Here is a 17,537-nt window from a genome sequence, read left to right on the forward strand (position 1 = left end):
TGTGACTCTATGTGGGAAGCCACATGTGCCGTTGCAGAGTGGCGCAGACTTCTGCTGGCCACCACGCATAAGTTTGAGCAAACGACCAATGCTTACTTATGCAGTAAAGTTTTTTACCAAAACACTGCCTGGCTCGGGCATGATAATGAGGCTCTGCAAAGTACTGAGAGAATAACCAATCAGATGTGAGACATGCAAATGAGGTATGATAATGAGGTACTGAGAGAATAACCAATCAGATGTGAGACATGCAAATGAGGTATGTTAATGAGGTTCTGTGAGATACTGAGAGAAAGTAGCTAATCAGATGAGGAACATGCAAATGAGGTATAGTGCATAACCAATCCGGGTGTGAGACACGCCTCTCCTAGGCCTATATAAGCAGCACCAGTTCTGGGCTTGGGGGTCTATTCGACTCTACAATCAAGCTCTCCCAATAAACGTGTGCAGAAGGATCCTGTTGCAGCGTCGTTCTTGCTGGTCGAGTCGGACGCGTGCAAGAACTCTATTCTATGGGACGGAGTCTCGGGCTGAATAAAAGGGGGGGGGTGAACAGGGCAGATACCTGAGCTCATTTGTCTGTTTCCTTACAGTAGATGTAACAGCTGCCCTGGGTTCCTGCCGCCATGCCTTCCTTCAAACCCCAAGGGAAAGCAAGCCTTCCTTCTTTTTAAGTTGCTTTTCCCAGGTGTTTCATCACTGCAACGAGAAAACTTATTAATGCACTGTCCTCTTCCAGAGTGATGACAACCCTCAGCTCAGACCTGTTGGGGTTGGTTCTAATGCTACTTGTAATTAATACAAAATTAATACACAGGAACAGGTATGTATACCTGTAAGAGACTGAAGGTTCCTGCCCCCATTTGGCTTTGATTGGTGAAAGAAAGAGCTGCCAGGGGGCAACAGCTGGGCAGGGAGACAGAGGCGGGACTTTTAGATTTCCTGGGCAAAGGACAATGGGTAGAAGAAGGAGCAGAGTCACCATGATGGAGAAGCAGAGAGATCAGATTAAGAGCTGCAGGAGAAAAAGCATCCAGGCATGTAAGAGTCAGAGAAGCAGCCCCAGGCGAGGGAAGGTATTAAGAGGCACCTCAGGATGATGGTGTCTTCCCCTAGGTAACTGGACTCCTGTCCTGGGACTCTTGGTTTTAGGGGGCCCTACTCTGGGTTGAGGCTGGTCTCACAAGAAGCCAGAACTTGGGAACCCAGCTTGACACGCTATCTGTTTGTCAGGAGAAACAGTCACACACCCATTTTGTTCCTGTTGGCCTGACTTTGTGTAAGAAAATCTTCCAGGTTTAGGCCAGCAATTGTTGAGCATCCATTGGACCATCTCAGAACACAACTTCCAATGCTCTGGATAGCAGATGCCTCCATCCCAGACCCATCTTGTTTCACCTAGAGATTTTATAACTCAGAGCCCATCCCTTGTTTCCCAACACCAATATGAACGTAGACAGGACAACTCCTAATGGGCACCTCTCAGCTACTAAATCACCAGATCTGTGGGCTGGTGATGTGGCTCAGTTGGTGGGAGGGAGAGGAAAAGGAAGAGAGGCGTTGGAAATGAGAATACACTGCTTCTACACAAGGTGGGGTTTGTCCCACACCAAGACTCGAGACTGGCATTTCCTTTCTGTCCCTTGCTGTCTAAAACCTTGAATTGGAAGGCAAAACTCCCCTAAACTCTGATTTTGGTCAGCTGTGATTTGATCACAGCATTCGCCTCTTCAGTATCTTCCACAGGGTAGGACCAAACATTTCTAAAACAGTACTCTAGAGGTGGACTGACACACAACAGAGGGGTTGCCCCCGACTCATGTCCTGCCTCCAGTTTTATTTATTAAAACCTTGGGGGGGGGTTTACAAAGGCTGTCACCGGCTCCTGGAGATGGAACCCAGTTACCCTCACTTGTGAGCCCTCACTGCCATCGCTGACACACCCACTGACGGTCACCAGGGTGGTCACCATAGCAGCTGCAGCTGCTGGATCCTTTTATCCAGTCATGAACTTAAGAAAAACAGGATCCAAGAACAACTCCACAGGAGTGTTTCCTCCTTTCCTCTTCTCTTCATTTGTGTCTTCTTCAACCCTTTCCTCCCTCTCAATTAACTTTTCCACTCAAACATACACCCACTCAGACTCCAGCTTTTACGGTCAGGATTCTCCAGGCCTCTGCGTGGTGGCGAACACCACAGCGTTTCACCCACCCTACATTCCCCCCTCCCACCCCCCATCGTCTGCGGGCTCCTACTCTCAGCTGGACTGTCACAGGCGCTCCAAGTTCCAAGCAGCGTGGTTGCTCTGCGCCCTCTTCCAGTCTGCGTCCCTCAAGGCCGGTTCCATCTGAGCCCTCGTGTCGGCAATTTTCCTCCAAACCCCTCTAAGTCCCTTGGCTTTTGCAAATAGGGATTGTCCCTGCGCGCTCCGTGTCGTCCTGTCTACGCTGGCTGCACTGCACCCCTTCCCAGCCCGCATCTGGAAAGTCCTGGGTCTCTCCTGGGTCCTTGGGGTCGTCTTCCCTCCCCTCCCGGAGTCACTCCAGACTGTCGCTGCTGGTCCCGGGGCTGCCCCTCCAAGATCACCCTGAGCCCAGAACCAATGCCCCCGGCTGAGTCCCCGCTGCCCCCGTAGCGCCGCCCAGCGTGGCTCCCACGCCTCTGTCCTGGCGGCTTCGGGGTGGCCCGTCCCCCGTGAACTGGCCCCGCCCCGGCCCCGCTCCGCCCCTGGCCGCCCAGGCTTGATTGGCCACGCGCCCCCCTCCCCGGGGCTTCTCCCCGCCCTCTCGGTCCGTGGGCACCGCCACCTGGTCTAGAGAGTCCCCCAAGGGGACCTAGAGGCTCCGCTCAGGCCGGGAGCGAACTGTGGGGACGCAGAGGGAGCGCGGGCCAGGGAGGAGGAGCGAAGGTGTAGGACAGAACTTCGCCAGGAACAGGAAACCTACGGCTGGACAGGGGCGGCGACGGCGGCGCGGGGCCATCGCAGTGTCCCCAGCGGTGGCCTCGCTGCCGCGCCCCGAGAAGAGCTGCTTGGACCCCTCTGACCCAGCTGGCCGGAGCTCACCCTTGCGTGCAGCGGAGACAGCAGGGACAGCCACAGGAGCGTGAAGCAGCATGTCTGACAAAATGTCCAGCTTCCTCTACATTGGGGACATCGTGTCCCTGTACGCGGAGGGCTCGGTCAATGGCTTCATCAGCACCCTGGGGTAAGCAGGACGTGCTTTGAGCAGCGCCAGCCAACTCGGGTCCCTGTCCCTCTGGCGCGCGGCTTGTCTGGGGTCTGCGCCTGGGACAGCCCCGGGTCCCCTAGGTCTGAGCGCGCAGGAAGCCGCGAGCGCTTCTCAGTAACTTCATAATCTCCAACCCGAGACACATCCGAGAAGAGGAAGTGGTTCGCACGCCCCAGACAGGCCCTGCGAGCCTGCCTTCCCTGCCTTGTTTTGATTAAAATGTGTGTTTTCTCCTCATCTTCCCTATGGCCGTTCTCAGCGCGCGGCTGGAAAGAAGGGTGGGTTGAAGTCCCAGGCTTTGGCCATGAAAGTAGGCGATGTGCACAGCGCAAATGTGGCTTTGTCCTGCTGGAGGAGATTACCAGCCCCTCTTCGCTGAAGTAATTTCCTTTTGGCCTTGCCAAAGGAGGACTCACTCCTCCGGCTTTGCCAAAACTGGCCTCCTGGGCAGCCAGGGTTCTAGAACTCAGCTATTCTCTCTCCCTGTCCATCCCCTCCGCCCAGCGAAAGGAGTTCAGCCTACTGCAAGGCCCTTGTGATTGGAGTTGGTATATGAACTGGGGAAATACTGATGTATATCATACAGAAAAGCAGCGTGTTAGTTAGGTAGGACCATTTCTGGTTTCTAGAAAATTCCTTCATGGTGTTCGAGCTGGTGAACAGTTAATTGCACTCTGATATATTTTAGTGCACAGGTTACTTCACAGGCCCTGCCTCAGACTGTCTTATCTGAGGAGATTGAGGCTGGTGACTGCTCTCAGCTGTTAGGTATTGGAGTCCTGTCCCCTGGGCTGTGAGGGAGAGAGCCTTTCTGTGACTGTGTTGCGTGTCCAGTGCCTTCTCTGGAGGACACCAGTGGCTCCACAGTTCCTGTTCTTTGTTCATTTCCCCACAGACTGTGGGAAGGAAGGTTTAATTGAATATCTTTTCCATGTTATTTGCTTCTGAGATCGAAGTGTGAAAGAAGTGCTTAGTCCAAGTGTTTCTGCTTGATCCAGTTGTTTCTGAAAGAATTCACAGTCCAAGTCTAGTCTGGGTCCAGGATAATGCTTCATGGATGAATCCTGCCAAACTTGGTAGGCATGAAAGGTGTCACCATTTAGCAGCTAAAAGGAGGGGCTCTAGAAACAGAAGGTTTGTGCTGGGATCCCCACCCTTTGGTTTGCAAACCTTATGGCCCTGGTCAGGTTATGAAATCTATCTGGGCTACATGTCCTGAGTGGTTTCTGCATAGGGGTGTGGGGAGGAAAGAGGTAAGAGAGGCAAAGTGCTTACCATAGCAAAGCCGTAATGACTACGTTCATAAGTTAATTAGCTGATGCAGTAATTATCACCACCCAGACCAGGCAAGAGTTCAAGGGTCACTTGCAAGGTCGAATGTGGATAGTGTACAAAGCAAACACTGGAAGGGCTGAGGAGGTCAGCTCCACAGTAGGCATCGTTGGGACCAGGAGATGGGGACCAAGAGAAGTGACCGACTCAAGAAACAGAGGGTATTTGTGTCCAAAGCCAGGACTCTACTCCTGCCTCAGACGCCCCGCCAAGTGTGTCCTGTTCTGCTTTCAATAATAACTGTAGACACAGAAAACCAGCATGAATGGCTGTTGCTGTGGTGTGCTCGGTGGCAATCAAAAGTGCTTATTGTAGTCTGTGTTTCTCGGTGGTGATTTGATAGTGGAGTTTCCTTAGGATGTGTTTGCAGACTGTGACATTCCCTGTTCGTGAAGTAATAATGTTAAGATGACCGCAAGGCAGAGTTCAAGTTGTAGAGTCTTGAACATGCTACCCTGGGTGGAGCTTGGAGAGAGGTGGGATGGTATGTCTCTGGGTGTGAGTGTGCATATGTGTGTGTGTGCACATATGTGTAAATGTATCTATGTGTGTCTGTGACTGTGTATGGTGTGTGTGTCTCTCTGTGTGTGACTGTGTATGTGTATCTGTGAGTGTCTGTGTGTGCCAGTGTGTGTGTGTGTGTGAGTATATGTGCATGTTTATGTGTATCTATGAATGTCTATGTCTGTGTGTCTCTGTATAGGTGAGTGTTTCTGTGTGTGACTGTGTCTGTGTGAGTGCATGTGTGTTTGTGTCTGTGTGTATGAGTGTATGTGTCTATGTGTGTTGTATCTGTGTGAGTATGTATGTGTGTTTATGTCTGTGTGTGTGTCTGTGCATGTGTGTCTTTGTGTATGTGTTCGTGCCTGTGTGTGTGTCTGTGTGTGCATGTATGTGTGTGCTGTGCATGTGGAGGTCAGAGGCTATGCTGGATAGTTTTTGTCAACGAGGCAACTAGAGTCATCCAGCAAGAGGCAGTCTCCATTGAGGAACTGCCCTCCATCAGACTGGTCCGTGGATGCATCTATGGAGGCATTTTTGTGAATAATGATTCATATGGAAAGCCCAGCATACTGACCTTGGCGTTGGAGTTGGGTTGGAGGTTCCAACCCCAGGCAGGTGATCCTAGGCAGGTGGTCCCAAGCAGGTGGTCCCAGGCAGGTGGTCCTAGGTTCTATAAGAACACAGGCTGAGAAACCCATGGAGAGCAAGTCAGACAGCAGCTCCTCTCCACTCTGCTTCAGTTCCTGCCTCTAGCCTTCTGCCCAGAGTGCTTGACCTGATGTCTTGAGTTCATCCATGATGGACTCTGTAGCCTATAAGGCTAAATAAACCCAAGTAGCTTTTTGATTAGTGTTTTATCACAGTATCAGAAAAGCAAGCTAAGATAGAGGCCTTCCACCTAGGCCCTTCCTCTTATGACTTCTTTAGTTCCCTATCCACTATTGACTGGAGGTAAGGACCACACCTGTAACATGCAAGCCTTTGGGAGAGACTTAAAATTAAAAATTTAAGACCTTTATTCTAAATCACTGGGACGATTATTATTTTGTAGGTTCCTTTTATTGCTTTGTTTATGGCTATTCTTGGTTAAAGTTTTTTTTTTTTTTTAAGTTTTTCCTTCTTTCTCTCTTTTTCTAGCTTATACAGAGTTAGGCGTCATCATGGTACTTTCCAAACATTCTTTGTTTTGCTTCTCCAATTCTTCCCCATTCTTTCCCCTTTCCCTCCCGCCCTCCCTTGTACCTTCCCATCCCCTTTTATGCTACACTCACGTGATCTTTTCATGCATGGTTTCAAAGTATAGGACATTATTTAGCTTGAGAAACCAGAAAGTTCTTTGCCTGAGCCAAATAAAATATTTTTTTAAAATATATTTTATTTTATTATTTTATGTGTTTGGGTGTTTTGCCCGCATGTATGTCTGTGTATCACATGTGTGCAGTGCATGTGGAGGTCAGAAGAGGCTGTTGGATGCCCTGAACTGGAGTTTCAGATGGCTGTGAGCTGCCAATAGGTGCTGGAACTCAAGAGCAGGTGTTTGACATCTCTGGAGACTTACAAAGTAGAATCTTCCCTAGGGCCTGTTGAGGTGTGCCCTCCCTGTTACAGTGTAATTGTCAGAGTCTCCAGAGCCAGCCAGGCTGAGGCTCCCTCTACATTGTTGCCATGTGCTCACGGGTCTTATGTATCAATTGCTGGGTAGACACTTGTCAGTGATTTCCCTGTTCTTCTGCTTCTGTTGTCTTGGACCTGCTGCTAACTGGCACATGGCCTTGTTCATATCTTGTATCTCTTCCTCAGCTTTCTTGTCTTGGAGACTAAGGATAGTGAATCCTGTCCTCCCTCATCTAGGATAAAATTGATAAACTTGAGCATAAGAGACAAATGAAAATTTGGTAAAATGAAAATGTATAGGTAAAAGGTTATATTTCCATATATACAATTACAACATTTCTTCCAAGGCCAATGACCTGCTGGAGTGAACTAGACCAGAGTACTGGTTTAATGACTGTGATGTTGCACGTGTTTAGCCAAACTCATTTGTCCCACTGTAACATTACAAATTCCAGGGAGTAGCTAAGAATCAGACCGGAAACTCTCTGGTTTCTGTTTTAACTCTTCATCCTCTGACACTTTCAGAAGCAGGATGGTACTGCGATTGAAATCAGGTGGGCGGTTGATGAGAGCTGACTTTACACAGCACAGAGGTTTATTTGTAAATAAATGTTGCCTACTTTAAATATTTTCTGGTGTAAATGAGTTTTAAAGACTGTGTGCTTGCTGTGGCGTTTGCAGTAGGGTTTCACTCTTAGGAGTTTAGCAGGCTCCTTTTGGCGGCACCTGACAAGATGAGGCTCGTTAGCTTTTCCCTGTGACTACATTTTTAATTCTCTCTCTCTCTCTCTGTGTGTGTGCTGGCATGAGTGTCACAGCACATGTGTAGGGGTCAGACAGCCACGTTGGGGATTTAGCTCACTTTTTCCTTCCGGTGTGGACTGGGACAGGGGGCTCCCGTCCCCAGTGCAGTGAGTGCTTTTATGTACTAAACTATCTCAGGCCCTTCAGCGTGGCTTTTAAGTCCCTTGAACATTGTGGTTGCAAATTCTGTGTTTCTTTCAGTTTTCCTTTGAGTGGTATTTATACTTTGGAGACAGGGTTTTCTCTGTGTAGCCCTGGCTATTCTGGAACTTTCTCTGTAGACCAAGCTGGCCTCAGAGTCAGAGATCTACTTGTCTCTGCTTCCCAAGCGCTGGGATTCAAGGCATGTACCAGAAGGCCCAGCTGATGGTGTTTAAGTCTAAAGATCTGTGTAGGATACCCTTGTACTGCCTTAATAGAAAAACTACCTTATGACCTAGATGGTGTATATACTTTGAATGAACTGATTTTTTTTTCTGGTGATGTATTTTAGAGTCATAGTTTTCTCTTTGTTTCTTTTCTTCTCTTTTTGTCTTTTCTCTTCCTTCCTTTGTTTTTTCCTTCTTCTTTCTTTAGGGAAGGGGGGATTTCAGATACACTGTGTAGTTTCCAATGCAGGCTAATGGGTCCTTTGGTCTTTCCATTCTTTTCTGTCATCACAGACAGATATAGAGGAAGTAGCCATGAGTTTGTATGACATTGTCACAGGTCAATCACAGCACAGTTCACTTAACTACTAATCAAAACATCTTTGAGATGTCTGTATCATTTTTAAAGGATTCTTAGTTTCTTATTTACTCTTAATGAACAGTACTTATTTTGAAAAGTATAAATAAAGTATTTTTCCAGTCACTGTCAGTAGAGAAAAAAATGGGGGAACACAGCCATGGTTATTATTCAAACTTGGCTCCTAGTTGCTATTAATGTTTTAAAGTGTAGCATGGAAAACGCTTGTCTGGCCAGCAATGCTGAGCAGCTATGAGGTCTGGCCTATTTGTTAAAGCAAATGTGTATTCTGCCTCATTTTTAAAGCGTGTTCAAGCAGGTATGACCTATACACCTGGGAATGGCTCCCTGGCTGTGTTAGCAATCTCCACCCTAAGCACGAGGCTTCTGTTGTCGGACTCACCGTCTATGGCCTCAGTTTGTGGGACTGTTTCGTTGGTATGTGATTGAAATAAACCAAGAGTGTTTTAGTCGACTGTTTTTGAAATGGAGGAGTGAGTTCTTTCCAAATTATAACCAATAATTGGTTAAAAATAGCTGTTACAGTGCTGGTTAAGAGCACTGACTGCTCTTCTAGAGGTCCTTGAGTTCAGTTCCCAGCAACCACATGGTGGCTCACAACCCTCTGTCATAGGATCCAGTGCCCTCTTCTGTTGTGTCTGAAGACAGTGAACTCATATATACAAAATAAATAAATAAATCTTAAAAAAGAATAACTGTTACATAGTTAGAGCATTACCTATTCACAGATCTTAAATTGAGGATAAGTTAAAATGGCGGGCTGCTCAGAATAAAAACATTTTTTGATATTGAAGTTGAAAATGTGTTGTCAAGAACTGAGTTCATGGGACTGTTCTGACAAAGTGCTTAATGCTGGCACTTAGTGCTGTGCTTTGATTGACATCATTCATTCACCCATTCCTTCACTTTATGTCACTGACCTTGGGCAAGACTTATACCCAAGAGAGGCTGTAAATCCTTATCTGGAAAGCTGACCTTCTTTTGAGAGCTTGTGGTTTGATGTTTGGTGAAGTCTGTGGGGACACAAAGACATCCAATACCTTTGCTCTCAAGTCTAGAAACCAACAGGTACTTTTGTGTCTTTTGAATCCTTTCGTGCCCAACACGAGACAGTTTCTCAGCTAGGGTTGGAACTCTACGGAGCCTACAAGGTGTTTAATGAGGAGCTGTAGAATGGATTTAGGATTAGCATGAGAGACAGGATGAACACGAGCAGAGTCAGGCAGTTCCTTTGCCACACCACGGGAAGGTCAGACACTATGTCACAGAGAGTTGGAAGAGCCACATTTCTTTCCCTCTTGCTGGTCTGACCTGGTTGAGGCAGGCTTCAAGGAGGAGGAAGAGCATGGGCTCAACTCATTAGGATGGACAGACATCTGCATCCTAATACGCCCACAGTCAGTGGCACATTCTTGATATTGTCTTGTTTCATTTTTCAACAACCAGTAAAATTTTACTACTCATTTTAATGGCTCTAAAACTCCCAAAGCAAGCAGTTTGATGTTGTTGAGCTAAGCAGAGATAGAAGGATGATCTGAAAACTCTTCATGCTTCACCTAAGAGAGAGCTTTGTGCTTGGGTCAGACTGTCTGTGACTACCACAACAGCTTCCAGACACTGACGTATGTGATGGGTTTAAAGAGACTGTGGCGATGACCAAGGGAACTGGAGCCTGGTCAGGAAGGAACTTGCAGTGACTGGGGACTTTTAGACAGTACCAGCCCTGTGGATTTCAGGCTTCTATTGAATTCTTCAGTTATCCATCTCCAAGGTTGTATATTTGTTGTTTTCCCTATGGGCTGTGTCCAGCTTCTCTGGATTTTTTCCCCCCTGAGGTAGAGTCTCACTCACATTGCAGCCCCGCCTGCCCTGGAACTCAATATGTAATGCAAGGTGGTCTCAAACTTGTACTGATCCTCCTGAGTGCTGGCATTGCAGGTGTGCACTGCCACACCTGATTTAAAGTCATTTCTAATTATTTTTAACTCAAGTTCCACAGCCCCTCTCCTTCTGACTTGGTTTCACTGTCCTAAAGAGTGACAAAGTTCAGGGATTCACATGAATGCAGGGGAGGGCAAGGGAAGTTGACACACATCTAAGCTCATATCTAAATTCTTAGAATTCACACAGGCTTTACTGAGGTCCTATCTGAAGTAAGATGTTTGTTACTGTTAAAATATAACTGGAAAAAAATATCTCTGTGCTGAAGATCAAGCGCAGGACTTGTTACAGTTGTTACTAAGAGATGCAATGGAGGCCCTGAGAGGTCTATCTCTGAGGCAGTGTGGCTGCTTCCAAGCCCATCATCAGGAGCTTTCCCTGCACAGCAATTCCTTCTGAAAAGAGAACTGGACATTGCATTCAGAATACATATGGATCCTCAAGGCTCAACATGGAGACCAAAGGACCAAACAAATATAAATCTAACAAAAGACTGCAACCTTACACAAGTCTGTAACTTCTCCACTAAAGTGTCAAATTGACACCTCTTGTCCTCAAGGTTTCAGATAGTGAGGTGCCCTCCAATCCTGTTTAATTCACTTTTTTTTTTCTTTTTCTTTTTTCTTTTTGCTTTTTTTTTTTTTTTTTTTTTTGAGACAGAGTTTTTCTGTACAGCCCTGGCTGTCCTGGAACTCACTCTGTAAACCAGGCTGGCCTTGAACTCAGAAATCTACTTGCCTCTGCCTCCCAAGTGCTGGGATTAAAGTCAATTCATTTCTAATTAAGTCATGTAACATTTTGATTAAGTTACAAGTTATCAGGCCGAACTGTCTTGATACCTTGTAAACAGTTCACAGGGACCCCTTGCATAATGGTTTGCACTGTCTGATCTTAAAAGACCTGAAGGAGCCTGCCTGTTATACTGCTCAGCTGCTTGCTTGGATAAAGCTGGAGTGCAGAATGATGACTGGCTTGTGTTAGTAAGGCTCTATGTTGGTAATAAACAAAAACCACCCCCAGCCAGCTCAAGAGCAGGAAATGCTTTCAAGGCCATTTGAGAAACTCAAAGCAACTGAAAGGAGGACTCAGAGTGGGCTTTAGGTAGGCAGGGAAACTTGGCCTTGGGGCTCCCAACAGAGGACCTTCTTGCTGGACAGCATCCTGAACGTGGACATCACTCAGCAGTTCCCATGTTCTCTGTCTCTCTTGTTAATTTGTTAGATTACACACCTGGTAGAAGTCATTCCTGCTTGGATTAGGAGTCATTACTTGTGATGGCTAATCTTGGTTGTCACCTAGACGTGCCCGAGAGGACCAATTAAAGACTTGCTTCCATTAGACTGGCATATGGGCATGACAATGGGGGCTTTTTCTTGGATTGATAATGGATGTAAGAATGCCTAGCCCAGTGTGGGCACTGCCATCTCTAGGCAGATGGGCCTGACCTTTATACAAATGAAACTGAACTAGGAGCTTGGTGTTTGCTCCAAGTGCCTGCTTTGAGCTCCTGCTCAGATTTCTCTTGATGTAACTCAAGTTGTAACTTGTAAACGCAAGCAAACACAAGCAAATGCAAGTTGTTTATCACAACAGAAAAAACAAACTAAAACATTATTCATGCCTAGGAAGTCAGGTTGCAAGGCCTAGATCTGGCCAGCAGGGAATTTGCTGAGCTAAGATAGACTTTCTGGTACTTTGGGGGCTGTGTGGTGTGGGCCACAGTGGAGCTCTGCCTGAGTGAAATGCTCCAATTTGTAGGCAAGGAAAGCCATAGTAGAAGTGTAGTGCCCCTTGAAGCAAATTGTGATAGGGTATGCATGCTTACACCATTCACTATCTTGGCTGCCTTAAGTGTGCGATCGGCTCAGGGGCAGCAAGGATATGGCAGTGTGGGCAATCAGGACTTCATATCAGAAACAAGGTACCATTCTGACACAAGTCTACATCGTCTTTGAGGTTCTTCTATCTCCATGAATTTGGCTGTTCCAGGTACCTCATGGAGTTGAATCATGCAACAGTCCTTTGTCACAATGTCACTTGCTGAACAAATGTGCATGGCACTGGGATCTGCGTACTTTAAGATAGCTAAGTGACTAGCAACAGCGGCTTCTTCCTGGGGGAAACAGCAGTGTAATTGTTCTTATGAAATCTTTGAGAGCCACAGGTAATTGTAAAAGTAGGGAGCTCTCACAGAAGCTGGTGCCATTCCATCATGTCATTAGAGGTTCTTTAAAAAACCAGCACATGACAAAACTTACATCAGAAACAGTAACGCGTGTGACCTTTCTCCAGTGTTTGCATTCTGAAGCCGCAGTGAATGAAAGCTGATGTTTTGCAAGCCCAGTTTTGATGGTTACAAGCTCAAAGAATGAATTTGTAAGCACCTCCAAAACTATATAGCAGAGAGTAGGTCTTTTATGGATAACACATAATTCTCCCAGGGGCAGATTTTGTGCCTGAGTTTGAACAGAGAGAACTTCCTGAAACCAAACTCAGAGAATACCTGAAGTAGTAACATTCAATTTACTTTAGAAAAACAATAGTTTCCCATTGTAACCTTCATTTTTAAGATTTAAGAGTAAATGGTGACCAAGAGACATTTTGATATTGTGTAATGAGAACAGACAGGTAGTGTTTGGGCATTGACTAAGAATTTGAAATCCCTTAACATTGTACTGACTCGTGTTCTAGAAACCTTTTGGGTTCAATACAAATGAGATGAGTTCAATACAGATGAGTTATTACATACATGTAGAAGAGAATGAAAAGAAAGAAATGTGGATATGTACAAACTACAAAGCAATTTGGAAACTAAAGCAATGTAATTTAATGTTCTAGTTCGAGCTCACTATCATCCTCTATGATAGACATTTTAAAACGTCTTAATATTAGAAATGTGAGCTTGACTCGCCTGGCATGGTGCCGCATGCCTTTAATCCCAGCACATGGGAGGCAGAAACAGAAGGATCTCTGCGAGTTCAAGGCCAGCCTGCTCTATATAGTGAGTTCCAGAACAGCCAGAGCTATGTAGAAAGACCCTGTCTCAAACAAATAAAAACAAAAATGTGAGTTTGAGATGAAAGACATTAATATTATGGGAGTTCTGTCACATTTCTGTGATGTTCAAATGTGGTTTAATGACATCGTACCTTGTAAACACAGCAATTAAAACAAAAATCAGCTGCCCAGATCCCCAAGTGCAGAGCAGTGATCCAAAGTAAGTTAATGATTTAGAGACTGGTCTCTTGAGTTTGGAGAGCATTCAAGGTCAATGCTAATATCAGAGACATGACCACTTAAACATTTACACTGCAGGCTAGTTTTTGGCTTTGGCCGTGTTTTCTAAGAGGGTAACTTCCGGTCTGACTCTGGGCAGCACGTGGAGAAGGTAGTGGAGGGATTTTGTCATTCTTAGGATGCTACCCAGTGACTTGGGGTGACAGACATAAGAGACATTCATTGTGAGTCTAACCAAGAATCAAAGAAAGCACGTTATGAGAATGTCTGTAAGGATGTTCAGGGTTAATGAGAAAGGGTTTTTATTTGCCCGTCTTCTGTTTTCTTGCAAGTTGGGACACAGGCAGCCTCATCCCCGTTTCCCAGGTGAATCTTTGTTACCGGGAAAGGGGGAAAGCAAAGAGCTTGCTTTCAGGTCTCAGCCACTGGAGATCCTCTCAGGTCTTTAAGCATTGCTGTGTTGGAAGCGTAGAGAGTATTCTGTGTGTTATTGGAGGCTTAGAATCAGGAGGGGTTTAAGTCAAATGTCATGGAGGAATTTTGACAGGTGGTAATTCTTTGGCAGCAGACACCGTGAGGTTAGTGCATAAACACTTTCTGAAGAATGGACCAGGCCCTGGGTTGGATCCTCAGAACTGGGAAAAAGAAAAAGACAAAAAGGAGAACAGCTTCACATCTCTCGGGTGCATCTTCTTCAAGACAGGAGCTGTAACCTGCGCCTTTAATGTTAGTTATTTAAAATATCTCTGTGTGTTCACCCGCACACGTGTGTTGGTGTGAAAGCCGGAGGTCAACCTCAAGTGTGCTATTGACCTTGTCTCTGGCACCTAGGGCTTGCTTTGAACTCAGGTCCTGACTCTTGTCTAACAAGAACCTTGCCACTGAGTTATGCCTCCAGCCCTATTCTAAGAGATTCTAAACAAAGTATCAACAGCATCATAGAATTTGAAACATATGTAACAAAATGTGTATTAATGTTAGGCACATCTGGCTATCACTACAGATTCTTTTTTTCTTCTTTGTTACTAGCAGATGACTTGGATTTGTGGGTGTTCAGGACAAAGTCCATGTTTTCCCCTCCCTCTGCACTGGACATTCTCCCCCAGGCCACTGTGGCCACTCACTACACTTGGAATGATGAGGAAGACCATTAAGGAGGGCTCAGTGCCTCGCTCTGAACAGGTGCTTGGAACAATAGCGTGGGAAGAACGCATCTTGGGTCACGTAGATGAGGCCACTGTACTAGAAATGTTAACAAGGTATCAGGAAGTGAAACTGTTCTGCAGACAACCTCAAGCCCAGTTCTTTGTTATATTCACCTCAGAAATGGGTAGCCAAGGACCAGAGTGGGTTTTCTATATCAACTATGGGTGATTTTTAAGCAAAAGAATGGAACAGTTTGCTTTAGAAAGGCCAGGTTTTGCCTCAGAAGGGCCGTGCTTTGGCCTAGTGGCAGAGAAGAAGGCAGGGATGACAGCACAGGAAACTGGGGATCTAACATGGCAGAAGCTGTGCTGGGGACAGAAGCCACTTGCCACAGAGGCACTGAAGGGACACTGCTCTGCTTCAGTTTAGATCTATGAAAAGCTTAGGAATTGGAACATCCACCACTGTTTCTAAGGCTCTATGACTCTGAAGACTAAGTATACAGATTTGAATAAAATGTTTGTTTGCTCACATCTAGTTAAAATATCACCTGTTCTCAGTCTGACTCTGGGTTCTCTGTGTTCCATGCTTTGTAGTGTGCGATCCTCTGGCAGAGCACCTGCTTTTCTTTGTAGCTGCAAGATATCCAGGGCTTCACAGGATGTTACCCCACGGTCTGCTCAATTTCCTTTCTTACCTGCAGGCCGGCCTTCAATTTCCCATGCAGATGCCAGCTGTAACTTGTTTCTGATCTCCGGACTGTGTGAGGACCCTTTATGAGCTACAGAATTGCACGGCGGTCTCTAACTGTACTGCAGCTACAGATTTAATTTTGATTCTTTTCCTTTTTTGTAGTACAGTGTATGGTGTATATGTTCATGTGTGTGTGTGTGGGGGGGGAGTGCACGTGTGTTTGTGTCAATGCCAAGTGTGTTTCCTCAGTGGTTCTCCAGCTTAGTTTTTGAGATGGAATCTCTCCCTACCCCTGGAGCTTGATGATTGGCCAGGTCAGCTTCCCAGTGAATTCCAGGCATCCTCCTGTCTCTACCTCCCCAGTGCTGGGATTACAGGCACTTGCTGCTCTGCCTGGCTTTGTGTGTGTGTTTCTAGGATCCAAGCTCAGGTTCTCATGCTTGCAATGAAAGCACTTTACCATCTTCTCAATGCTTGACTCTCTGTCTGTGAGTGTTGGGTTGTCCTTATTTCTCCTTTTAGATTTAAACAAAAGGGCAGAGGTTAAGTGTGGTTTGTTCGCAGTTATGTTGCCAAGGTCTTACATGGCACCCATCAGATAGAACATATCCAAGAAATATGTTGAATCAATGCCCGAGGCTGTAGCATATGGTTGAGACTTTTGCTTTAGACAAATCTGGTTTCAAATTGTGTCTCCACTTACTCTCACAGTGAGATCCCCAGAAGTTATTTAACCCTAATGCCTAGACTTCTGTAACTGCAAAATGGGAGGCCAGGAGATCTTGTCTAGTCATTGGTCATCAACGCACATAAAACAGGTTGTATGGAACAGGCCTAGAGCACCAGGCTCCTGATCATGAAGTAAGAACAAGCTATTCATTGGTAATTGTAGGACCACCATGAAGGAGGCATCATGAATCCTTTGTAGCAGCTGAGCTGAGCTCACCCTACAGGGGTGCTAGACATACTGCCATACCATGAGCTGCTGTTTGCTTAGCAGGCTGTTCAAAGTCATGCTGCCTTATCAGTTATTTGTTTGGTTTTGATCTTTCCTTTTCTTTCTTGTGCCACTGGTGTACATTTCTAAATCACCAGTGCTTGCGTTTATCTTTCAGTTCTGGTTCGATGCCTGCTGTGCCCTGATGTACTGCAAACACTGGATGCATGAGTATGAATAATAACTTTGATAGCTGTGTGCACACTGCACCACAAATGCTCACACCCCCATCCTGTATTTCCTATGACTAGAGTTTTCAAGTTTTCTTATGTTTTAAAGCCAATGTCTTTTACTTGCTAATATTTCCCCCTACTAGGATGTAGTAACAAAATAAAACATTTAAATTTTATCATTCTCTCATTTTATTTGTAATTATTCCCTCTCTCTCTCTCCCTCTTTCTTTCTCTCTCTCTCTCTCTCTCTCTCTCTCTCTCTCTGTGTGTGTGTGAGAGAGAGAGAGAGAGAGAGAGAGAGATGGTGCATGTGTAGAACAACCCTGTGGAGTCATTTTTCTCCTTCTACTTTCTCGTGGGATTTGAGCTTGACCTCTGGATACAAGGCTTTCACAACAAGTGTCTTACTCACTGAGCCTCCTGGCTGGCCCTGTTTTGTTTTATCTACTGAGAAAATACAATGCACTAGCTTGCAGCCTTTAGGATAAAATTGTGCAGACCTCTCCGTCACTCCCCCCACACCCTCCACCCCATCCCAGTGTCTCTGACTTTTCAGATTGGCCAAGAATCAGGAGTTCTGACCAGATCGATTGTTAGGGATGAGCAAAACAATTTATGTAAGATAATTAAACAGCTTACAAACAAATCTATTTGTTTAGGAAAAGGTGTCAAGGTTTAGCTACTGACTGATCAAATTATAATCCTTGTCTTGGAGACACTAGTGAATTTTAGACAAAATCATGCGGATTTGAGATGGCTATAGGGTGGATCTTATTCCTGTCTCTTAGCAGCAGCTACCCAAACAGCAAACACCACTGGGCCTTCAGCTCTCTTTTAGAAATGCCTCAGGATAATTTCTCTCTTTTCTGGAAAAGTGACATATACACATGGACTCAGTGTGGAAGAACTGTTAAAAAAAAATCATTGAAAATGCTTTAAAGGGGCTGAGGATGCAGCTAGTCTGTGTGGAGCACTTGCTGAGCACGTATAAAGGCCTGGATGTGTGTCTGCTGTCCCACTCAAATGGTACAGGCAGGAGGACCAGAAGTTTAGGGTCATGCCTTCACTGGGTCTCTAATAGCCCAGGCTATGTCAGAAGGTTGAGGCCAGCCTGGGCTA

General features: G+C 45.8%; 1 protein-coding gene across 1 annotated transcript in view; it reads left to right on the forward strand.

Moving 5' to 3' along the window:
- The first annotated feature begins 2,777 nt into the window (after nucleotides 1-2,777).
- Itpr2 (inositol 1,4,5-trisphosphate receptor type 2) overlaps nucleotides 2,778-17,537 on the forward strand; it is a 404,943-nt gene continuing 390,183 nt past the window's right edge. Inside the window, exon 1 of the mRNA XM_085839778.1 lies at nucleotides 2,778-3,206. Coding sequence (XP_085695904.1) covers nucleotides 3,115-3,206 — 92 coding nt within the window. The 5' untranslated portion in view covers nucleotides 2,778-3,114. The remainder of the gene's footprint in view (nucleotides 3,207-17,537) is intronic.

This window comes from Mus caroli, unplaced genomic scaffold (assembly GCF_978045245.1).
Source record: "Mus caroli unplaced genomic scaffold, Mus_caroli_1 scaffold_7, whole genome shotgun sequence".
NCBI classification, from domain to species: domain Eukaryota; kingdom Metazoa; phylum Chordata; class Mammalia; order Rodentia; family Muridae; genus Mus; species Mus caroli.